This window comes from Pectinophora gossypiella, chromosome 23 (assembly GCF_024362695.1).
Source record: "Pectinophora gossypiella chromosome 23, ilPecGoss1.1, whole genome shotgun sequence".
Taxonomy (NCBI): domain Eukaryota; kingdom Metazoa; phylum Arthropoda; class Insecta; order Lepidoptera; family Gelechiidae; genus Pectinophora; species Pectinophora gossypiella.
In genome coordinates this window covers 6,059,039-6,078,935 of record NC_065426.1, presented here as the reverse complement: position 1 = coordinate 6,078,935, position 19,897 = coordinate 6,059,039, and the positions used below count along the sequence as shown (strand labels likewise).

The 19,897-nt window shown below is 35.1% G+C and overlaps 1 protein-coding gene and 2 long non-coding RNA genes across 5 annotated transcripts in view; 1 reads left to right on the top strand and 2 right to left on the bottom strand.

The window, feature by feature from the left end:
• LOC126377588 (uncharacterized) overlaps positions 1 to 19,897 on the bottom strand; it is a 448,572-nt gene that overhangs the window by 85,993 nt on the left and 342,682 nt on the right. For all 3 annotated transcript variants that reach the window (XM_050025400.1, XM_050025399.1, XM_050025398.1), the window contains one exon: positions 16,874 to 17,275. In XM_050025400.1, coding sequence (XP_049881357.1) covers positions 16,874 to 16,934 — 61 coding nt within the window. In that variant the 5' untranslated portion in view covers positions 16,935 to 17,275. The remainder of the gene's footprint in view (positions 1 to 16,873; positions 17,276 to 19,897) is intronic.
• Positions 463 to 10,559, bottom strand: LOC126377647 (uncharacterized). The gene is made up of 3 exons (XR_007567949.1): positions 10,476 to 10,559; positions 1,386 to 1,537; positions 463 to 745 (listed from the first exon to the last, which is right to left on the bottom strand). It is a non-coding gene; the product is annotated as an uncharacterized LOC126377647 (long non-coding RNA).
• LOC126377633 (uncharacterized) lies at positions 4,423 to 6,060 on the top strand. The gene is made up of 3 exons (XR_007567933.1): positions 4,423 to 4,490; positions 4,913 to 5,038; positions 5,887 to 6,060. It is a non-coding gene; the product is annotated as an uncharacterized LOC126377633 (long non-coding RNA).

Genomic DNA, 19,897 nt, shown 5'->3' with positions numbered 1-19,897 from the left:
TGAATTTATATTTTTATTATTATAATATTCTTTTATTTTTAGACTTTAGACAGGGAAAAAACCATAATTGGAACTTTGAGAAACATGTAGGCTTTGTTTCACCTTTAGGCTTCATAATTTCATAGACCTACAAACAAATGGAATTCAGTGGTCTCTGCTTGCCCTGGTGGGAGGTGGGCGTGAGTTTATGTATGTATGTATCTACAAACCAATATGGAAGTGATAATGATTTTCTAGTGGTTATACCATTATTAAACTACTTAATTCTTAATTCGAATCTAGTGTTTCTATAAGGCAACTTTTTTTATTATTTTTATAAATTTAACGCCATCTATTAGGGAATAGATTTGGATAAGTGCGTCTACTCGTACATAGATGGAGTGGGAAAAGGACTGACATTTGTGAAAAGCAGGACTTCAATTCTAGGCAGCTTGATAGCTAGAAGTCATTGTAGTACCATAGCTTGCCAATAGATGGAGCTGTACGATATCAATAAAAATAATCAACCAGGGTATTATTAATGAAACATACTATTTTTCTCCAAAACTGCTTTATTTACTATTGATGTTCATAATTAACAATGTACCTTTGATGTGAGAAACAGTAGCGTGCTTGTAGGCTTAAATCTTTCATCTTGCTAAATCTGTCCGTCATTCACATTTGTTTTCCTATAATTTTCTTGAATATCTGCAACAGATACCAGGTTTGGAGTAGATATCTGTCCCTCCTGAATCTTTGGACGATTCTGAAAGTAATTAATAACTGAAATTAGGGGTAAATTTTATGTAAGAGCATAATCACTGTCTAGTACCTACTAAGACGATGACTTGCATTTACTTATTGTTTCCACAGGTATTATTTATGACTCACAGGACTCTAATAAACGAATAAAAACATGTGAATACAATAGAAGTAGGATTCATTCTTATTCTCAAAAGAATATGAAGGGAGATCAAATCTCATCATGAAAGCCAGTTTTAACCGAAACCGTTTTGCTAATAACTTTATATTTTATTTATCAGTCCAGAAACTATTGGTTGATTTCATGTCTGGTGGGTATGTAATTTACTAATTATTATATTACTCATCAATAAAACAAGGTTGTTAGTGACTGAGCATGTGTAGGAATCTAAGGAATATTTGAAAAAATTTCATCTGTTAATATCTCATTAAATCCTAAACAGATTCAAATAATTCTTGTAGTCCTGATAAGAACTATCTCTCCACACATGGAGTTAAGTAATAAAATTTTGCTTGATTGCTGTTTGATAGTTGAAATTATCATAAGAAAAATTGGAACAAATGGTTGAAACAGTGACTTTTTGCACTACGAATTTCTCTATAAAATACTTAACGAATACAAAAGGTATTTATTAATTTCTTACCTGGTGAGTGAATATTTTATAGGATACATTATAAACATCGTCAAGAAGTCTTCAATCTTACTAATTATTGTAGCTAAAACCCGTACGTTGCATCTTATTTTGTCTTCCTTCCATTATGATTCCCACTATTCTGTAGTCATATTAAACACAATCTGAAAGGTTTAATAATTATATTTAACACAAAAAGTACACTAATTGTCCAAACAATACAAACCACACTACTTGATTCAACTGTTTTGTTTAACTGTGAGAACGAATGAAGGATATGTTCAGTTTACGTCACAGAAATACATAGATTATAAAAAGGTATACGAAATTTTAGAGTTTGTTAATTAGGATTCGAGATAGGGATGTTATTTTGAAAGAATATGTACGAATTTATGGAATAAAATTATTTAAAATACAAAAATAGACATTAGGATAGTTTGAATTTTCGCGGGAGTAGCAAGCACCAAAAGGGTGTCGATGTAAAAATATATGAATGAAGGGTTTTGAGCTGGTATATTTTACAAAATTGAAAATAATAGCTATATTACGTAGTATTTCTTGTTGAAATTGATTTATAAAGCAAACGAAGTTCGTACCTATTGTTTAAAATATTATTCTAATTTTTTAGAACTGTGATTCGCGAAAATTGAAAAAATCATGGAAAAAAAAGTAAAACTAAAATAATGCCAAGTGTGAATCGCATTATTTGGAGGGGTTCCGTGCCTACGATTGAAAGAACATTTAGTGAACAAAAACATGAACGTGAGTTGATCGTGAATTTTATATTGCTAGTATGTTGTCGTTGTTAATGACAAGCCAAAACATGCATTGGAGGATCGGGTTTGTAGAGTGGGGGATCTTTTTAAATGTTTGATTTATTGTGTTTCTTTGAATTTGTAGTTGTGATGGCAATGGAGATGCATTGTTTTTGAAAGTTTCAGCTACCTAATTGTCACAGTTTAAGAGATATAGAGGAATTTAGGTATTTTCATGGTTTTTGTCTCCAAAAACGGAACCGTTTTTGGATTGTTGACAAGGTGTTGTATTGTACGCGTTTTAGACCCTAAAATAGAACAATCTAGAAGTCACGCCACTTTCGCGTACACAGAGAAACAGCCAATAAGGTTGAGGAGCTTGGTTTGTGTAGATTATGTAAATTACAGATGTGTGCGAGAAACGTCAGGCAAATGGTCGAGCGAGTGTTTGGCTTTTTAGAAATTCTACAAAATTGGATATATTTTTTATCTAAAATTCTGCAGTTCTGATTTGATAAATTAAATAGAATTTGATTAAATAAATAACATCATTAGTATTATAGTCTACTTAGGAATAAAAATAAAATTAAATGAATATTTTTATGTCAATAGGAAGTATGAGATTTTCAATAAATACCTCGATTGTCAATGTCGGGTAAATGTCATTTTGATGTTTTTGGAACGCTAGTGGTAGCAATATCGCGATTGCCTGAGGGAGGAGTCAGAGAATAGCGGGTATAAAAGGGGTTTTGCACGATTTTTTGGGGAACTTCGCTCGGAGCAAGAACAGCAGGAGGTGCTGCCGGTTTAGGAATTTCAAGTCGGACTAGCTATTCTGTAAGTTGGTAGGGATCCGTTCTGCTGGATTACCAGCTGTCGCGACTTTTGAGAGCTCCGTAGCTCAGGATTACAGTGCGCGATTATTATTTTGTCAAAATATGTAAATTTGCTCTTTAATCAGCTATTCGAACCTTCCGTGGTGTAGCTGGTCGTCTACCGCGCTAGAATAGGGATTAGAATTAGTTTCCGTGCGTAGATTACGTGAAATATTTAGGGTTTTGTCCGACAAAAGTCCGCGGAGTGCGCTGTAGGGACCTTGTTAGGTTTAAAATAGGAAGTGTGGTGTACTAATTCGCACCCCCCGTGGAAAAACGCAGTAAGTGGACTAGCGACATTTTTTTTTTATTGCACCATTCAATTCAGCGTACACGAATACACCTTCTCACAAATTTTCATTACGATATCAGTAAAAATGAAGAAAATATTACAAAAATAATGAAATTGTGCAACATTGATAAAAATATTTTTCCCCCATAATAAGAAAGTAAGTATAAATACATGATTTTTTTTTCTAATTTTCCCATATAGTAAAGTCATAATAACACTTACGTCGATTTTACACGAAAGTTTTTTAGGATGGTCGAGTCGTAAGTAAACGTACTGACATGTTTCACGACATTATACGACACGACAATGGTTGTACGTCTAGTTACTTCGTTCTTTCACGAATCTTGTAGCGTTACTTTTTGGTGTAACTCCAGCTACTTGCCTATTCTGCGAATCTTTTAGCGTAACGGTTTGGTGTAAATATAAATACGTAGTTTTTTCCAAGCAAGGTTTGATATTACTATTACGTTATTTCATTTAACTTCATTTTTCGATGACATATTTTACACTATACTCTTCGTAAACATGAATACAATTCTTTTAAAGGCAATAATTTGAATCATTTGTCGTGTTATTCTAATTACCTACAAATATATACTACTTATTAATGTCCTAAATAAATTTAATATACTTAGTTATCACTAGCGTAAATCCCTACGTTTTATATGGTTACTGTACTTACGCCGCGCCGGCCATATTAGAGAGGTATTACATCTATCCACCAATTTTTTGTCAATCTCGACTTTTTATTCAACCAAAAATCGACCCTATTATTACTGTACTGTGATCTTTATTTGTAGGGTCGTATGCTGATCGTGGTTTTACCACGGGAAAACAAAGATCACCCATAGACAAAATTATTGCCGACGAAGTTTATAAAAAAACGACCTTATTAATATTTCACTGTGATCGTTATTTGTAGAGTGAAAGCTGATTGTCTATTTGTGATCGTGGTTTTACCACGGTATTCCGTCAGTCAGCATACGACCCTACAAATAACGATCGCATTGTAGTAATAATAAGGTCGATTTTTGTTAGAATAAAAAGTCATAATTGACGATTGTTGGATAGATGTAATAATTATCTCTCTATTTAATTTGTTCATGGTGGCTACTCGAAGAGTGTATATATCTTTGTGTGGAAGTAAAAAACCCAAGGATTATACGTATGCTCAACTTGGACAAAATCAAAGATGGTGAGTAATTATTTACTTATAAATAGACTAGCTAGATTTTAGGTAAGTACCTATTACCTTACCTACTTAGTATATTACTATTTATTAGACTATTAATATTATAAATATTTTGTTTTGTAAGGTTTACACAGAAGCATCAACTGTAGTATTTCGGCGTGGTTGTGAATAATCTACCTAGTTATATAAGTTAACTTTTGCAAAAACACCCTTGATTTTGTTGTTATTTGTTCGCTTGAGTTTGATATGCATTTTATTATTAACGCATTGGTACTAACTTTCTATTTAATACCTAAATAACGATAAAATATCTAGGTTTGTGTCTAATTATTAGGGTGATTTGGTAATGGGTCCTTTTTATTTCTTAACGTCCATTATGTACCTACCTACAAACAATGTATTTAAACCATTGTTACAATTAACAGATTCCACTAATACTGCAACCCAATCCAGTACAACCCAGTGGAAGAATGACCAGAAATGCAAAAATATTTCAAGAAACTATGGGATATTTTCTCGTCGTAGTCAACATGAGACACATTCTCTTCAAGGTTCGTATGTACCTATCCGTATCCTACTAAAGTCGAGTAAACTTCTCCTTCTCTCGTGTGGGTTGAGACAATTGACTGACCTCATCTACCCTGGTATCAGGGTTACTACGGAGCCGTCATAGGTCCTTGACATGCCTCATGTAACGACGACACACCTGCATACTTATTTAAGCCGCAACTCCGACGCACAGATCATCTTACTTTTGGGCAATCCGGTAAGCAGACTGCAATGTCCTAGTGATCTCGCCGCTCGGCTGCGATATGGGTGTCACTTTGAGTAGTTATGTATGTCGGTAATTAAGAAATAGTACTAATATTAAAATTAATTTTAGTACCATTTCTGATTTACGACTTGGCCGGGAAGATAAGCAGCTGAAAACGTTCCATGTTTTGTATGCCGGAATATCCTTTCAGTATTTGTATTCTAGATTGATATAGGTATTTACCTACTAACCTGGAAGCGGCGCGTGGTAAAGTTTCTCTGAAATAGTCAGTGCCTGTGTATTTGTGGTATAATTATTCTGTTATTTTCCTCTTATCATAACAACCACAAATATTTTTGATTTGCTTAATGTAGTTTTTTCTAGAGTTATCTCTTATGCAAACCAACTGGCTTTTATGGGGTTTTAGCCAAGTTGCAAACTATTAAGTACGTAAAACGACAGTGACAGTGATTTGAGAGATTGACATGTAATCACATACATTTTTATCACTGACACTGTCGCTTTTTTGGATACGTTGGAAAATTGGCTCATCTCTAAGCTTACTATAATAGGTATTAATGGTTATTTTTCTTTTTAGTAATTTATTATCATACTTAATAGTTTTTTATATTTTGTCATTTGCAGGTTCTACCGAAAAGCAAAGAGGGGGTGATCGGAAAGGAGCAAAATGTTCAAGAAAACTCTTAATGACTAACTAAAAATGAAGGTTTTTCTAATAAAGGCAAGTGCCAAAATGTACCGTATAAATATATTTTGTGATTATGCATGTAATAATTAATAAACGTTTTAAAATTCAAAGTTAGATTTTAATTACAAATATAAATAACTCCCTGAAAACTGAAAACCCATGCGGGTCAAACGGCTTTCGGCACAGCTAGTAAATAAATATTCATTTTTTTAAAACAAATTAGAATAAACACTTAATTTAACACTGATTTTATTTATTTCAATATACAGGCCCAAAAGTTCACGTTCAAAATGAAAAATTTGATAGAGGGGCTCATTAGCCACCAGAAACACCCCCATGTATGTTCAGCGTTTATTTACGGTTTAGGAGATCTGACCCATTTTACACCTTTTTCTTGATTTTCTATCTTACTTCAGAAATAATCATTTTGTCGCTATCCCTTTCTTAATAATTAATTTTTTTTCTTTCTAATTTCTAATTATTTTGCTTCATAACTATACCTAAGGATGTGTATCGCTAGGTGAAAAAATAAAAACAGTCGAATGAAAGATAAAAAGTCATTGGAAGTTGGAATTCAAAGTGAGAATTCGTCTAAATTGTTACAGTTGTTAAAACTTCGCCGAAGAATAATAAACACATGAGATTGTCATGAACCCTGAAAGTGTTTTTAAAAACTGTGCCATTTAATAGGCTTTTAGACACATCCAAAAAAGTACCCTTAATAGGGTCATCATCATCAGCCGTATGACGCCCACTGCTGGGCATAGGCCTCTCCCAAGGATCTCCACGACGATCGGTCCTGCGCTGCCCGCATCCAGCGGCTTCCCGCGACCTTCTGGGCATAAAACTAAGTAATTAGCCCTCAAAGATTTTAAGACAGAAAGATTTTATTTTAGTATCTCATAGTATGTATGTAGTAACGGTTTGGGGATACCCAAACTTTTTCCTTCATTACAATATGAATACCAAAAGTGACTGCAAGTTTTGTCTTCAGACTGTTGCTGTGTCTACCCTGTTAGCGATTATGAGCGTGATTTTTTTATTGAAAATGTGTCTTTGAGCACCTTTAACAACGTTAGAAAGAAGCAGCTACCTACATTGTATGAGAATGTAATTTTTCCTTCAAATCTGTCTATCTTGCAATCTTTGAGGTCTAATTACTTAGTTTTTTGCTCCTATTAAGGGTAATTTTTTTGGATGTGTCTAAAAGCCTATTAAATGGAGCAGTTTTTCAGAGATACTTACTTTCAGCGTCCATGCCAATCTCATGTGTTAATTATAATTAGTCTTCGGCGAAGTTTTAACAACTGTGACAATTTTGGTCCAATTCTCACTTTGACTTCCAATAACTTTTTTTTTATCTTTGATTTGACTGTTTTTATTTTTTTTACCTAGCGGTATATGTCTTTAGACATAGTTATGAAGTATAATAAGATAATTATGAAGTAAGGGATAGCGACAAAATGATGATTACTGCAGTAAGCTAGAAAATCTAGAAAAAAGGTACAAAATAGGTCATATCTCCTAAACTATAAATAATAATAAATAATGGCTGAACATACATGGGGGTGTTTCTAGTAGCCAATGAGCCACTCTATCTAATTTTTCTTTTTGAACTTGAAGTTCTGGGCCACCCCGTATAATGTATGAGCATACATACTTCTACATTCTAGACTAACCCCTGCAACAAACAAGTATTTAAAGATACATACAATTATTTTGAGATATTTCCTTATTAAAAAAGCAATTTCTATAGTTACACTATCAAAGATCATTTACTTTCACGTGGAACAAATAGGTTTCTCAACTTACGCAAAACATTTTGTTAAAATTTTTCGTGTAAGAACGAAGTAACTAATACTTACAACATCCGAGTACGATAAAATCGGAAGGTGAACAACGTTGTAGGTAAAGTTACAACTGTCAATGTTGTTTGCACTACGTAATAATAAAGCAGTGTCTGTACTTAAAACGGAACGTTTGATTATAGTTTCGTGGAATATCTACGCAATCGTGTTTTTTATTTTTTTTTCAAATATACACAATTAATTAAAAAATAATAAATGTGGGTCAATCCGGGCTACATTTTGCAATTATTTTCTCTTTGAAGGTTATTTCCAGGACTTATAACTAATTAGTAGGACAGTTTTTTTTAGCTCCTGAAAAGTTGATAAAATCAACTTACTGCGTTTTTCCACGAAGGGTGCGAATTACCTTTTCTTTCAGGCATCGTTGGAAACAGGTCTGAGATCATCAGATCTCAGACGACAGGTACAATTTTACGCTAAAGATAGGGCCCGATAGGAGTAGGATGTGTCAAAAGTGTGTAGGGAAGCTTGCGAACGTAGGGATCATGTGCTGCTTGTGATTGTTTACCTTTGTTTGTGTTTTGTTATTATTTATGTTATTTTATGTATTTAGTTTATGTATGTTTATCTATTTAACTTTTGACTGACATTTTACTGACGCGTAGGGAATGACTGCTTGCGATATATTCTGACTGGATTTTATTATCTTATTGGTTATGTTTGGGCTGTGTGTCAATGTTTACAATGAAAATTGTACATATTGACGCATAGACTGAACAAAAATGTTCTTCTTGTAGTTCTGTGTGTTGCGATTCACATTTCGAGGTAATATAATTATTGCCTGGAGATGGGGAGATCAGTATGCAGAATGAGGTATCCTTGTTTTAGAGGTAACCTCATGGATTTAGATTTTTACCTTATATTGTGAACCTAGACTGTTGGTCCAGGTTGGATTGTAATCTTGCTGTGTTTTATTGTAGTTAGAATTCCCCCGAGGATTCTATTCGAAAACCAATCTGAAGTTACACAGGGTGAACCTTTATGGTTTACGGCCTGCTACCTCACTGTGTCAATGTAGAATAATTGTAGGAACAGTTGTTGTTACCACTGTAACATGGTTCTGGATTGTTCTATAGTGGTGCTTTGGGAGATACAGCTATCTACAGGAGTGGGGCGGTGAGATATTATTATCCATGACCTTCTTTCTGATATTGGGACAGGATGACCATCCGCCAATATGAGATGAAGCTAGATAATCAGTATCGAGCCAGCGCTGCGACTTGGATAGTCAGGTTGGATTGCCTCCTCCTGATGAGCGGTTGTGCGTGGCGATGCTTTCGAGTATGAAGACTCTAGCCGATGCCATATAATCAGTAGTAGTATTGTATGGTATGGGTCAACTTTGTCCTCTTGTGTTATAATGTAAATTTATTATGACCCACTCTGGATCTATCAGTTTATTGTGGCTTATTAAGCCATGTAAATAATACAATTAATTACTAATTTTAAATTGAATTACAAAAGTCTAGATACCATGAGATGAAGGTAATGGTATTGATAATGGCTTTTGAATAAACTTATATACTCTGAATCTGTGTTGTTATTTCACCTATGTGACTTAACATGACTTCTTATATACTTACTTACTTGTATTGTCCGGGCCTGCCTGGCTTGATTACACTGATATACAAACCAATTCAACACAATTTATTTGTGTTATTTTACTATTCATCTACCTGATAATACCTTAATGTCACTGCTGCTAGTTAGTGACATACCTAACTTTACAACCTATACCTTGTCCAGGGGTTTACCTGGCCTGATTTCACTATGCAACTTGTTTGCTTACTAACATGCAATTTTATTGCAATAATGCATTTATGCATAACAATTACATCCAGTTTGACTGCATATATTCTTGTGATTCATGGTTGGTGTCATATTCATGACCATCCATCTCACAATCATACTTATTCCTATGGCTGGTGTTATTGCAATGCCGCTGAAGCCATAGTAGGGACGTTAGGGACATTTTTGCTTAGTATACTCGGGGTCAATCCAGTTCGGTAGTCTCTGCTTCTGTTGATCCTCTTGCACTGTGGTGTATTGGGGGGAGGACAGTGATGAGTAGCTGCGTATTGCCTTCGGTTGCTAAGTCGCTCATTCGTTTTGTTAGGGACCTTTTGCTTAGTATATTTGGGGTCAATCCAGTTCGGTAGTCACTGCTTCTGTTGATCCTCTTGCACTGTGGTGTATTGGGGGGAGGACAGTGATGAGTAGCTGCATATTGGCTTCCGGTTGCTAAGTCGCTCACATACTTACCTTTTTGCGCCATGGCTATGGTGCTAACTATGCATCACAATGAGTTGTGTTGTTAGATTGGATGTAAATCTGTCTAACTTAAATAATTTTTTTACATATGTGAAATTGATGTTGGGAAGCTCTTCCCTTTACCTACCAATTATTTACCTAATGCTCCTGATATGTCACATTTATGTGCTTATCATTTCATAAAAAGACCTATTTGTTCTTTCGGAGAGGGGCCTAAATCAGGGTAGGGCCTCATTCGCCGGTGAGCGTGGTCGGGGCTCGAAACGGCACCCTATACTATTAGATTGTTGGTATGGTATTCTAATCCTTTTCCTGTGTTCCTAGATCTTTTACAATAATAAAACCAAATTCCTAAACATATTTTAAATAACTAACTAATTTCTTACCTTCTTGTAAGTCTCTCTTGTTTAATTATAAGCTTTAATCAGTGTCATTAAGTTTAGGTTTGCTTGGCGTTGATTTGACTGTTTTAAACTATAAATACTTATAATATCTCACATCTCATTGCCCTATTACTTAGATATTTACTTGACTTTCTCATATACCATAGCGACATAATTATAACCTATTTGTATTGTTATTAAGTATATATGTAGTATATTAAGTTAGTATTATTCTTTATTTACATGCCCTCAATAACATGCATTCATATCTGACTCAGCTACCTTCATATAAAAGAATTTGAGTTACTACAAAATACAACATAAGGTCCTACCTTTATACTAGACGATCACAACAATAATAATGGCCAATTTATTCACTTAGTTGACTTTAACCCAGGGTCGAATCCTGGTCGTTTAGTCATTGGAGTTGAGTGTGTGGGGTTTTTAAGTAATATATGTAAGGGGGGGTCGTTACAATACATACACACATAAACTCACGCCTATTTCTCACCGGGGAAGAGAAGTGTGTCAGGATCGAAGCAAATGGAATTCTATAGCGAGTAATGTTATCGATGTCAAGAAATTAATATATATAAACAGCAGTGGGCGTCATACGGCTGATGAAAAAAATATATGTGCGAACGAGGAGCTCGGTGGCGCAAGCGGTAAACGCGCTCGGTCTGCGATTGTTGAAGTTAAGCAACTTTCGCAAAGGCTGGTCATAGGATGGGTGACCACAAAAAAAAAGATTTTATCTCGAGCTCCTCCGTGCTTCGGAAGACACGTTAAGCGGTTGGTCCCGGCTGCATTAGCAGTCGTTAATAACCATCAACCCGCACTGGGCCCGCGTGATGGTTTAAGGCCCGATCTCCCTATCCATCCATAGGGAAGGCCCGTGCCCCAGCAGTGGGGACGTTAATGGGCTGATGATGATGATGATGATGTGCGAACGAGACACGCAGTTCGTGCGTGCTCCCTTAGCGCTCCCCCCTCCCCACCCTTCTACGCTTCAGATAGTCCCTTATTCAGCGCTCATCGCTAACCAACTAGAGTCGATTAATTCTTTCAAATATAATCCTCTCAAACTACGCCCTGAGCCGTAGTTCGCGCCCAACTGGGCACCTTCAGGCCTGTTGTCTTAAATTCTCTACCGGATGAGAGCCTTCAGCGCTCCCCATTTATCCGGTCAAGTAGTTAAGGACATATGCGACAAGTATACAATATGTCTCGTCAAAAAAGTAGATTTTGTGTTTGAGACGGCTCGAACTGATGCAACCCGAATGGCCACTGCGACCTAGATCTATTGTGACCAAATAGAGAAAAAAAATAGTAGATAGATAAAATATAATCTCATATCGTTGCGAGGCGGGGAGTGTGTGTCTTTCTACATCTGGTTTTATTGGTTATTCTAGTCTGTAGGATAAAATTTAATTAGTGTTGCACATGCTTAAGCATTGCGAGGCTAAAGTTTACATTATGTATTCGCTTTCTCCCTTTCATGCAATCTATAAGATCAATTACAGATAGTTCCTTGTACCTACATATTCAGTGACTGTGTGCGTGACAAGAGGTACAGTCGGGTACAAATACAAATACTGTTATTTACGCGTTTTTTAAAAAACATTTATTTCGTAATTTAATGTTTATTTATTGAACATTATTCTGAATCGCTACTTGAAAAAACAAATGACGAAATTTCGGTGTCGCTGCTTTCACCAAAACATTTTCGTAAACGACTGTACCCGTAAGAAAAAGCAATAAGAACACGTCTTGCTCGGACGACGACTGCCGCGTCACTGCCACACGAATGAAAGTTGTATAATTACAAGCTCACGCACACATAGGGCCGCGGGCACAACTGAGTTGAACCATCTGTACCAACCTTACCAATCGGTGTTAGGTTTCTTATGTACTTACATAAACTACCCAATAAACCGAACCGCATAACCGAAATTGTTTATTTCCCTCGCGAAAAACAGAGTAATAAAACGGACACAAACACATAATCACATTAGTCAGGTAGGTTAAGACCTTATAGGAGTTTATGACCCAAGCAAAGAGGCTTAGGGATTAAGTCCTTTATCTTAAGTAACAATAAAATGGATAACATCATCTGCTTTTTAGAAAATGTTACTAAACAGTTGCCAGGGATAGATTTAGCGTGATGTAACGCATAGAATAATACTATGTTTAAAACGGCAACACTCCGCCCCGCACCAGTAAGTATCAGGCGCCGACCTCACCCCCTCTGAGTCTTACTTTAGTCTTAAATGACCATAAGCCATTTGAGAAGTTCGGTGGCGCAGCGGTAAACGCGGTCTGCGATTGTTGAAGTTACGCAACTTTCGCAAAGGCCTTCATAGGATGGGTGACCACAAAAAAAAAAGTTTTCATCTCGAGCTCCTCCGTGTTTTGGAAGGCACGTTAAGCCGTTGGTCCCGGCTGCATTAGCAGTCGTTAATAACCACCGATCCGCACTGGGCCCGCGTGGTGGTTTAAGTTCTTAACAGTTAATGAGGGGAAAAAATCTATTTGCTTAATTGAAACCGTTTAATTTATTGTAATCAAATTAATTATACGTGCTTTTTACTTTAACTCAGAGTTATTGAAAGTTTTTAGGTAGGAGAACTTTCAGCTCATTTTTTTTCTTCATCATCATCATCAGCCGTATGACGCCCACTGCTGGGCATAGGCCTCCCCCATCTCTTTTTTTTTCTTAATCAAATATATTTCTAGCGATATTTATATAGCACTGTCACGACGAAACCCGACCATTAATTCTTTTAATTTGGGTGAATAAAATCTTATATAATTATGACCCGACCAGCGCTAATCTAAATAAAGAAAAAAACCTTTATAATATAGGGAAGAAGGGAAGAGAGGCCTTTGCCCTGCAGTGGGACATTGAGGGCTATAAATAATAATAATAATAATATAGGGACACCACAGTAACAAATATAAAACAAAACACGGAATAACACATAAGCAAACCAAATTTTAATTTAAATACATGTTAGGTCAGATTCGTATTCTGATCTGTCCTATAATTCGCTTATTAAGGTATAACACCTCGATTATATTCTGTATCTAATGCTTACCTGAAAAAAATCTTGTTCCATACTTTAGATTGAGATTTGAGATTGAGATCTGTAGTCGGAGTATAGTTTTAAACGACATATTTCAAAAGAAACAGTTGGCGTACTGCAGCATACTACCACGGCCGCCTTCTGAACATCAATGCATCTAATGCCTACCTGAAACATTTTCTTGTTACATATTTTAGATTGAAATTTTTCCGCAGTCGGAGTCTAGTTTTAAACAACATATTCTAAATCTTGACGTGATAATGTTAATGTATTATTTAATTACATTTTATTACTTACGGGAGTATTATTGTAAAATTCTTTTTTATGGTTTTTGCTTGATTTTCATATTTTAAATACAAGGTCATTCTTATTACTAAAAAATCTATCTTTTTTTTTGAAATTCGTCTTTTTTCGAAGCTTGGGGCCCTACCTAAAACGATCCCTGCCATTTACGACCTCGTATAAAGCCGTATAAATTCCTCTGGCGCTCTTATTAAGTAGAAAGCATCAAGACATATACATAGGAGTGTAATAGACCAACTTATTATAATAAATTTGTTTTCAGGTTAATAAAAATGCGTTTACGAGTACCAGGGTTCATTTATGTTTGTGATAATTTTATTACCACATATGTACGTATATCTAACAACATATTGAAGGTACTTAATGAAGTAGGTTAGTACTTACATATTTTTAATATTCTTCTTCTATCGTGTGGGTTTTGAGGCGAATTACTAACCTCATCAACCCTGGTGTCAGGGTTACTATTGAGCCGCCAAAGGCCCCTGACATGACTCATTTATAACGACTACGTACTTACACAGTAAGTAGTAACCGGGACCAACGGCTTAACGTGCCTTCCGAAGCACGGATCGTCTTACTTTCGGACAATCAGGTGATCAGCCTGTAATGTCCTAACCAAACTAGGGACCACAAAGTAATTTTTGTGATATGTCCCCACTGGGAATCGAACCCAGGACCTCCGGATCGTGAGTCCAACGCTCAACCACTGGACCACGGAGGCCGTTTTTAATGATGGTAAAAGAAAATATACCTAAGAAAAATGTTATAAAAGCGTGACTTGTACATCGTACTCTTCTTCAAACCTAAACCTGATAAAAAAATACTTTATTTTTTTCATACGAAACGGCAATTTCATAGGTAAAGACCTAATGATATATATATGACAATTACAGTGTACATTGCATCTACAAATTAGTAATTTAGTTTACAAAGCAGTCTTTATTTAAGAGGCAATTATTTAAAATAGAAAAAAAATGGGGCCATATATTATATTATTGTTTGCTTTTTATCATCTGATACAAGGCGATAATATCATCTCCCTAGCGTTATCCCGTTGTTCACAGGGTTCGCTTACCCAAACTGAAGAATTGATAGTTCCAGTTTTTTACTGAAGCGACTACCTGTTTGGCCTTCCAACCCCTGAAGGGAAACCAGCCCAATTCAGGGAATGTGGTTTTCCTCACGATATTTTCCTTCGCCTTCATTTACGATCTAAACATGATGCGATTCGAAAACAAATTGGAAAATCATTGATTTAGACTCGTGCTGAAATTCGAACCTGCAACCTTTTAATGAGAGTCAAGCGTTCCTCCAACTAGGCTACTACGGCTTTTACAACCAATAGATATTATATAAACTTCGAAGATATTTTAAATTCATTTGACTCGAATTTCTTTATTTTCACAAACGAGGGTAGATAACAAACGCCTTACAAACGAACTCTCCAACATAATGACGTCACATCTGCGGTAACAATGTTGTCACCGTATTCCTTATTTAAACTGCTGTCAGCGTGACGGCGTTTTAGCGGAAATGCCGAATTTTGATGCTAGCAGAAACTATTTAACTCGTTTCCAAATTGTGATCATACAAAAGCCATTAATCAAGAATTTAATGGAATTTATTTAGTCCTAGAACTGTCAAAATGGAGATAGGTTTGTGTCATACTATTTTGTCACTGTTGATTGTCATTATCGTTTGCAATTTGGCTCAGGCCCCTTAAATATCTAAATAGTTCATCATTTTGAAGGAACATAATCTCTTAGTCAAGTTTTAGACCAAACCTGAAATGATAAACAGCTGAAAGCATTTCACATCTTTATGAAAAATATTAAATTAAACGGTTACATACAGAGTGTTAGTGACATTGTAACGAAAACTTTGAGGGATGATTCAGGCCATGATTTTGATTTGATATAAAGTGGTATTTTCCAAAAATTTTCAAGGTTATGAAGTGACATTTTGGTACACTCTATTTAATGAATATTCCGATAAAATTACACTATTGCGAATCTTTTTCGACTACCTTAATCCGATAATTGAGCACAAAACACCACTTCGTATTAATTATTTAGATTATTCATTGAAAAAAGCAACCACGTCGTTTACGTTCCCACCAAAAAGCCGAGCCTATCGCATTCGAAATATGATTAAGTATTTATTTTTATTTGAAGACTTGCCTTAGATAATGTTCATTATCTAGGCGTTCATACGCAATCTGCTATTCGCTCACAGTCGTGTGAGGACCTACTAACGATCGTTACCATTCCGAATACAATATAAATTTTAAAAGACAGGTGATTTTTTGTTTTTTTATTTACTCGATTGTTTTAAGAACAAATTGGTATAGGTATTTTTACGTAATATTTATTTTTATTGATACGTATGTATTTCATAAATATGTACCTACAAGTATTTTTTATACTATCCCGCTATATCATGTAATAATAAGTAGTTGGTCCCGGTTACAACTTAGTAATGTAAATATGTAGTCGCTACACTAGTCATATCAGGGGCCTTTGGCGGCTGAATAATAACCCTGACACCAGGGTTGATGAGGTTGGTAATCCGCCTCACAACCCACACGTTAGAAGATGTAATATTGAATATCCCCTCCACCCAAAGGTTGCCTGGAAGAGATTGTTACTTAGCAATGAGGCCGCTTGTTTGTCTTGCTTTATTTGTCTTTTGTTTATGTCTTGTATTTCTTGTGAGCGCAATAAAATATTTGTCATGTTATGTTAATGTTTAAACTAAGACAATACTTTAAAACATCTTTTACCATTCTTATACTGTGGCACCTTACTTAAAAGTGCATTATAATATCCAGTTTAATACTTCGCATCAAAAGTGGCTGCAACTTGTTTTCTAATTATTCCCTGCTTTTATATAATTATGCTGTATGCTTTGTTTGAACAAAAAATACCTATTCTTATCGATTTTATTACTCGATTTAGTAAAATGCTGAAATGAAAACACGTCTACCAATAACATTATACTACGAGTACTTACCAATATACTGGAAAACGATGCAAGTAAGTAAAGTCTGTAATATCGGCGCCATCTTGTTCATTGGAGTTTTTTTGAAACCACCTTTTTTTACTAAACACCACACACACTACATAATAATATTATTCCATGTTAATTTTCAAACTATTACTAGCAGGCAGCTCAATTAAAAAGCTTCATAAACTGTCACTGAATTTAAAAAGTAATTTTGTAAAATTCTACGGTTGTCCTTTGTTTTTTATTTTCTTACATTTAAATTTGTTTTTCTTTCAAACCCACATTCGATTTACGAAATTCATTTTGCGAATAATCAAGAATTAAATTTAAATTCACTTTTTGATTTTCGAACTGAATTCGAGTGCTTTAGCGGCTCCATGTCGTGCTTCAGTTCTGAGTCCGTGATTCCTGTAACAAAGTAGAATTCTATCAGATATCAGAACTAAAATAATTTAAATAAAATTTGCATATGTCACATAGGACGTTGGACCACGTCCAAATACTAGAGTGCGGATATGGTAAAGTGTTCGTCGTTGCACTTTATACTCGCTAGATAAATTTCAGTCAGTTTTATGACTTGAATTTTTATTTAAGACGCGCCATCGACTGTCTATCGATTTAATCCTGATAAGTTCGGTGCTTCTCATGCATGGAATAATTATAATATAAGGACTAAATTTCCGACGGTGTCATTTTAAACAATACGCTACTTGACACCCTAGTCAAATTAAATACTTTTTACGAAACGCCGAAACGAAAGTTTTCTTTGAAGTTAGTATGGAAATACTGTCCTGTGACGTCATCAATAAAAGCCGTCAAAAGTCAAACTCATTGTTACTTAATTTATAATTAGTCATAGTTTTTTGTGTGACGAAATAAAATTTTAATATTATTTCATTTTTATTTTTCATTCATAAATAAAATTCGAAAATAAGTCGATAAGTAGAGGTACAATGACATTGATTTTACTACTGCAGCTTCTCACAACCTGTACGTATAGCCGGGGAAAAGAAGCTGCAAGAAAAAAATCGGCACAAGGCTCTAGACGTTCTTTTTTTGAAAAAATAAATATAATATTATTATGTATATTAAATATTATTATACAATTTAGTAATTTGGCTGCCAAATATTAGTTCCCAGTAAACTAATCCCATGCATTCATATCTTCTAAATAATCCCTAACCTTATACCTTACCTTTTTACAAAGTGTCTGTTTAATCACCGCCTTAAGACTAATCAAAGGTAAATTCTAAATGTCAATGGGAATCTTATTGTAAAAACGTGTGAGTAATACCTACTTAGCTACTGTATACTAAACCCAACCCTCAACCACTGTCATAAACACCTCAAAAAATATAATAATCTGTTGTGTCAAATTATTTATACTACGGTCATGTTGTAGCATATTATGTTACTAGGGTTGTCTGTATGCAAAAAAATCCCAACAGATTGAGAACCTCCTTCTTTTTTTGAAGTCGCTTTAAATAGGTCAGACAAAACAAATTAAATGATGCTGCCAACATAACAATTGTACAGTTCATTACGTTGTACTAGAAGCTTATTTTTGAATTTCGAATCATCAATTATAAAATAATCAAAGAACGCGTGAGTTATATCCACGTAAGGCCCGGATTTCCAGACACAATAGTTAAACAATGGGATTTGGATTTTAAAAGGACTTTGGTCCTTACGACCATATAGTAGTGTCACGGGTTTGAATAAGTAAGAATAGAGTAAGAATTCATTTTTGGGTTATAGATAATTGATATCACGAGGTTTCCCGGATGTGAGCCCGGTTAATGCCAATAGGCTCGTCTTTTAATATATTTATTTAGTACAGAGAACACAAGTTTCAGAAAAATATTAAAAATGCTTAACAGGCGGCCTTATTCTCGTGCAAGAATATCTTCCAGGCAACCTTTAGGTATAGGAAAAGAAATAAACATGGTGTTAGCGACATCGTGCCGAATACTGAGGGGGATGATCCAGACCATGATTCTGAGTCAATATAGTGACTGAGTTAATATTCAGTGTTTATTTAAATTATTTTCAGTTCCATAATTTTCGCCGGAAAATTTCTACTTGGTATCAACTCGGAATCAAGATCTCAATCAACCCTTAAAGTTTTCGTTACGTTGTCACTAACAGCCTGCATAATAATTTTATTGGTAAAGCGATTAATATATACACTGGCATACATTTAAAGCCAGAGTTTTTACCTCAAAAACTCGTTACAAATTCGGCCACTTAAACTCTTAGATACAGGTTTTTTATATTAAAAGTTTTATCTCAGTTTTATCGCTTTAGAGCAATGAGGCAGCTTTGTGATGCTGTTTACTGCAAACTGCTTGTTCACTTTCTCAATGAGGGTAAAGAAAGTGGAAGTACTCCGGTTTGAAATCTGATGGACGTCGATTTTTAGGAGCATTAGTAACTGATTTATTTATTTATTAAGTACTACTACATCATCCGCATAATCATAATCCGCACTGGGCCCGCGTGGTGGTTTAAGGCCCGATCTCCCTATCCATCCGTAGGGAAGGCCCGTGCCTCAGCAGTGGGGACGTTAATGGGCTGATGATGATGATGACTACATCATCGGGGTAAACGGAGACTATGGAATTCCATAGACCCTGATTACCCCGGTGGGAAATAAGCGTGAATTTATATATATATATATACACGACTAATAATTACTAAAATGAAGACATATTGACAATTACAGTGAACATAGAATCAACAAATTAGTAATTTAGTTAACAAATCAAGTCTCTTTACTCTTAAGTGGCAATTTTGAATCAAATATGAAATTAATTAATTATTTTTGACTTGATTTGATTTGAAATATGAAATTAAAATAAAATAATTAAAACAAAAATATCTTTCATTTTACGTCCCGTTTTAACGCTATTGGGCGTAAGAAATGCGTTTCGGAGATTTATGACCTAACCTGTATCGGGCTGGATTTTCCTTAAGGTAGGAAGGTCAGACAGGGAGTCGCTTCTGTAAAATCCGGCCATGTCAAATCTT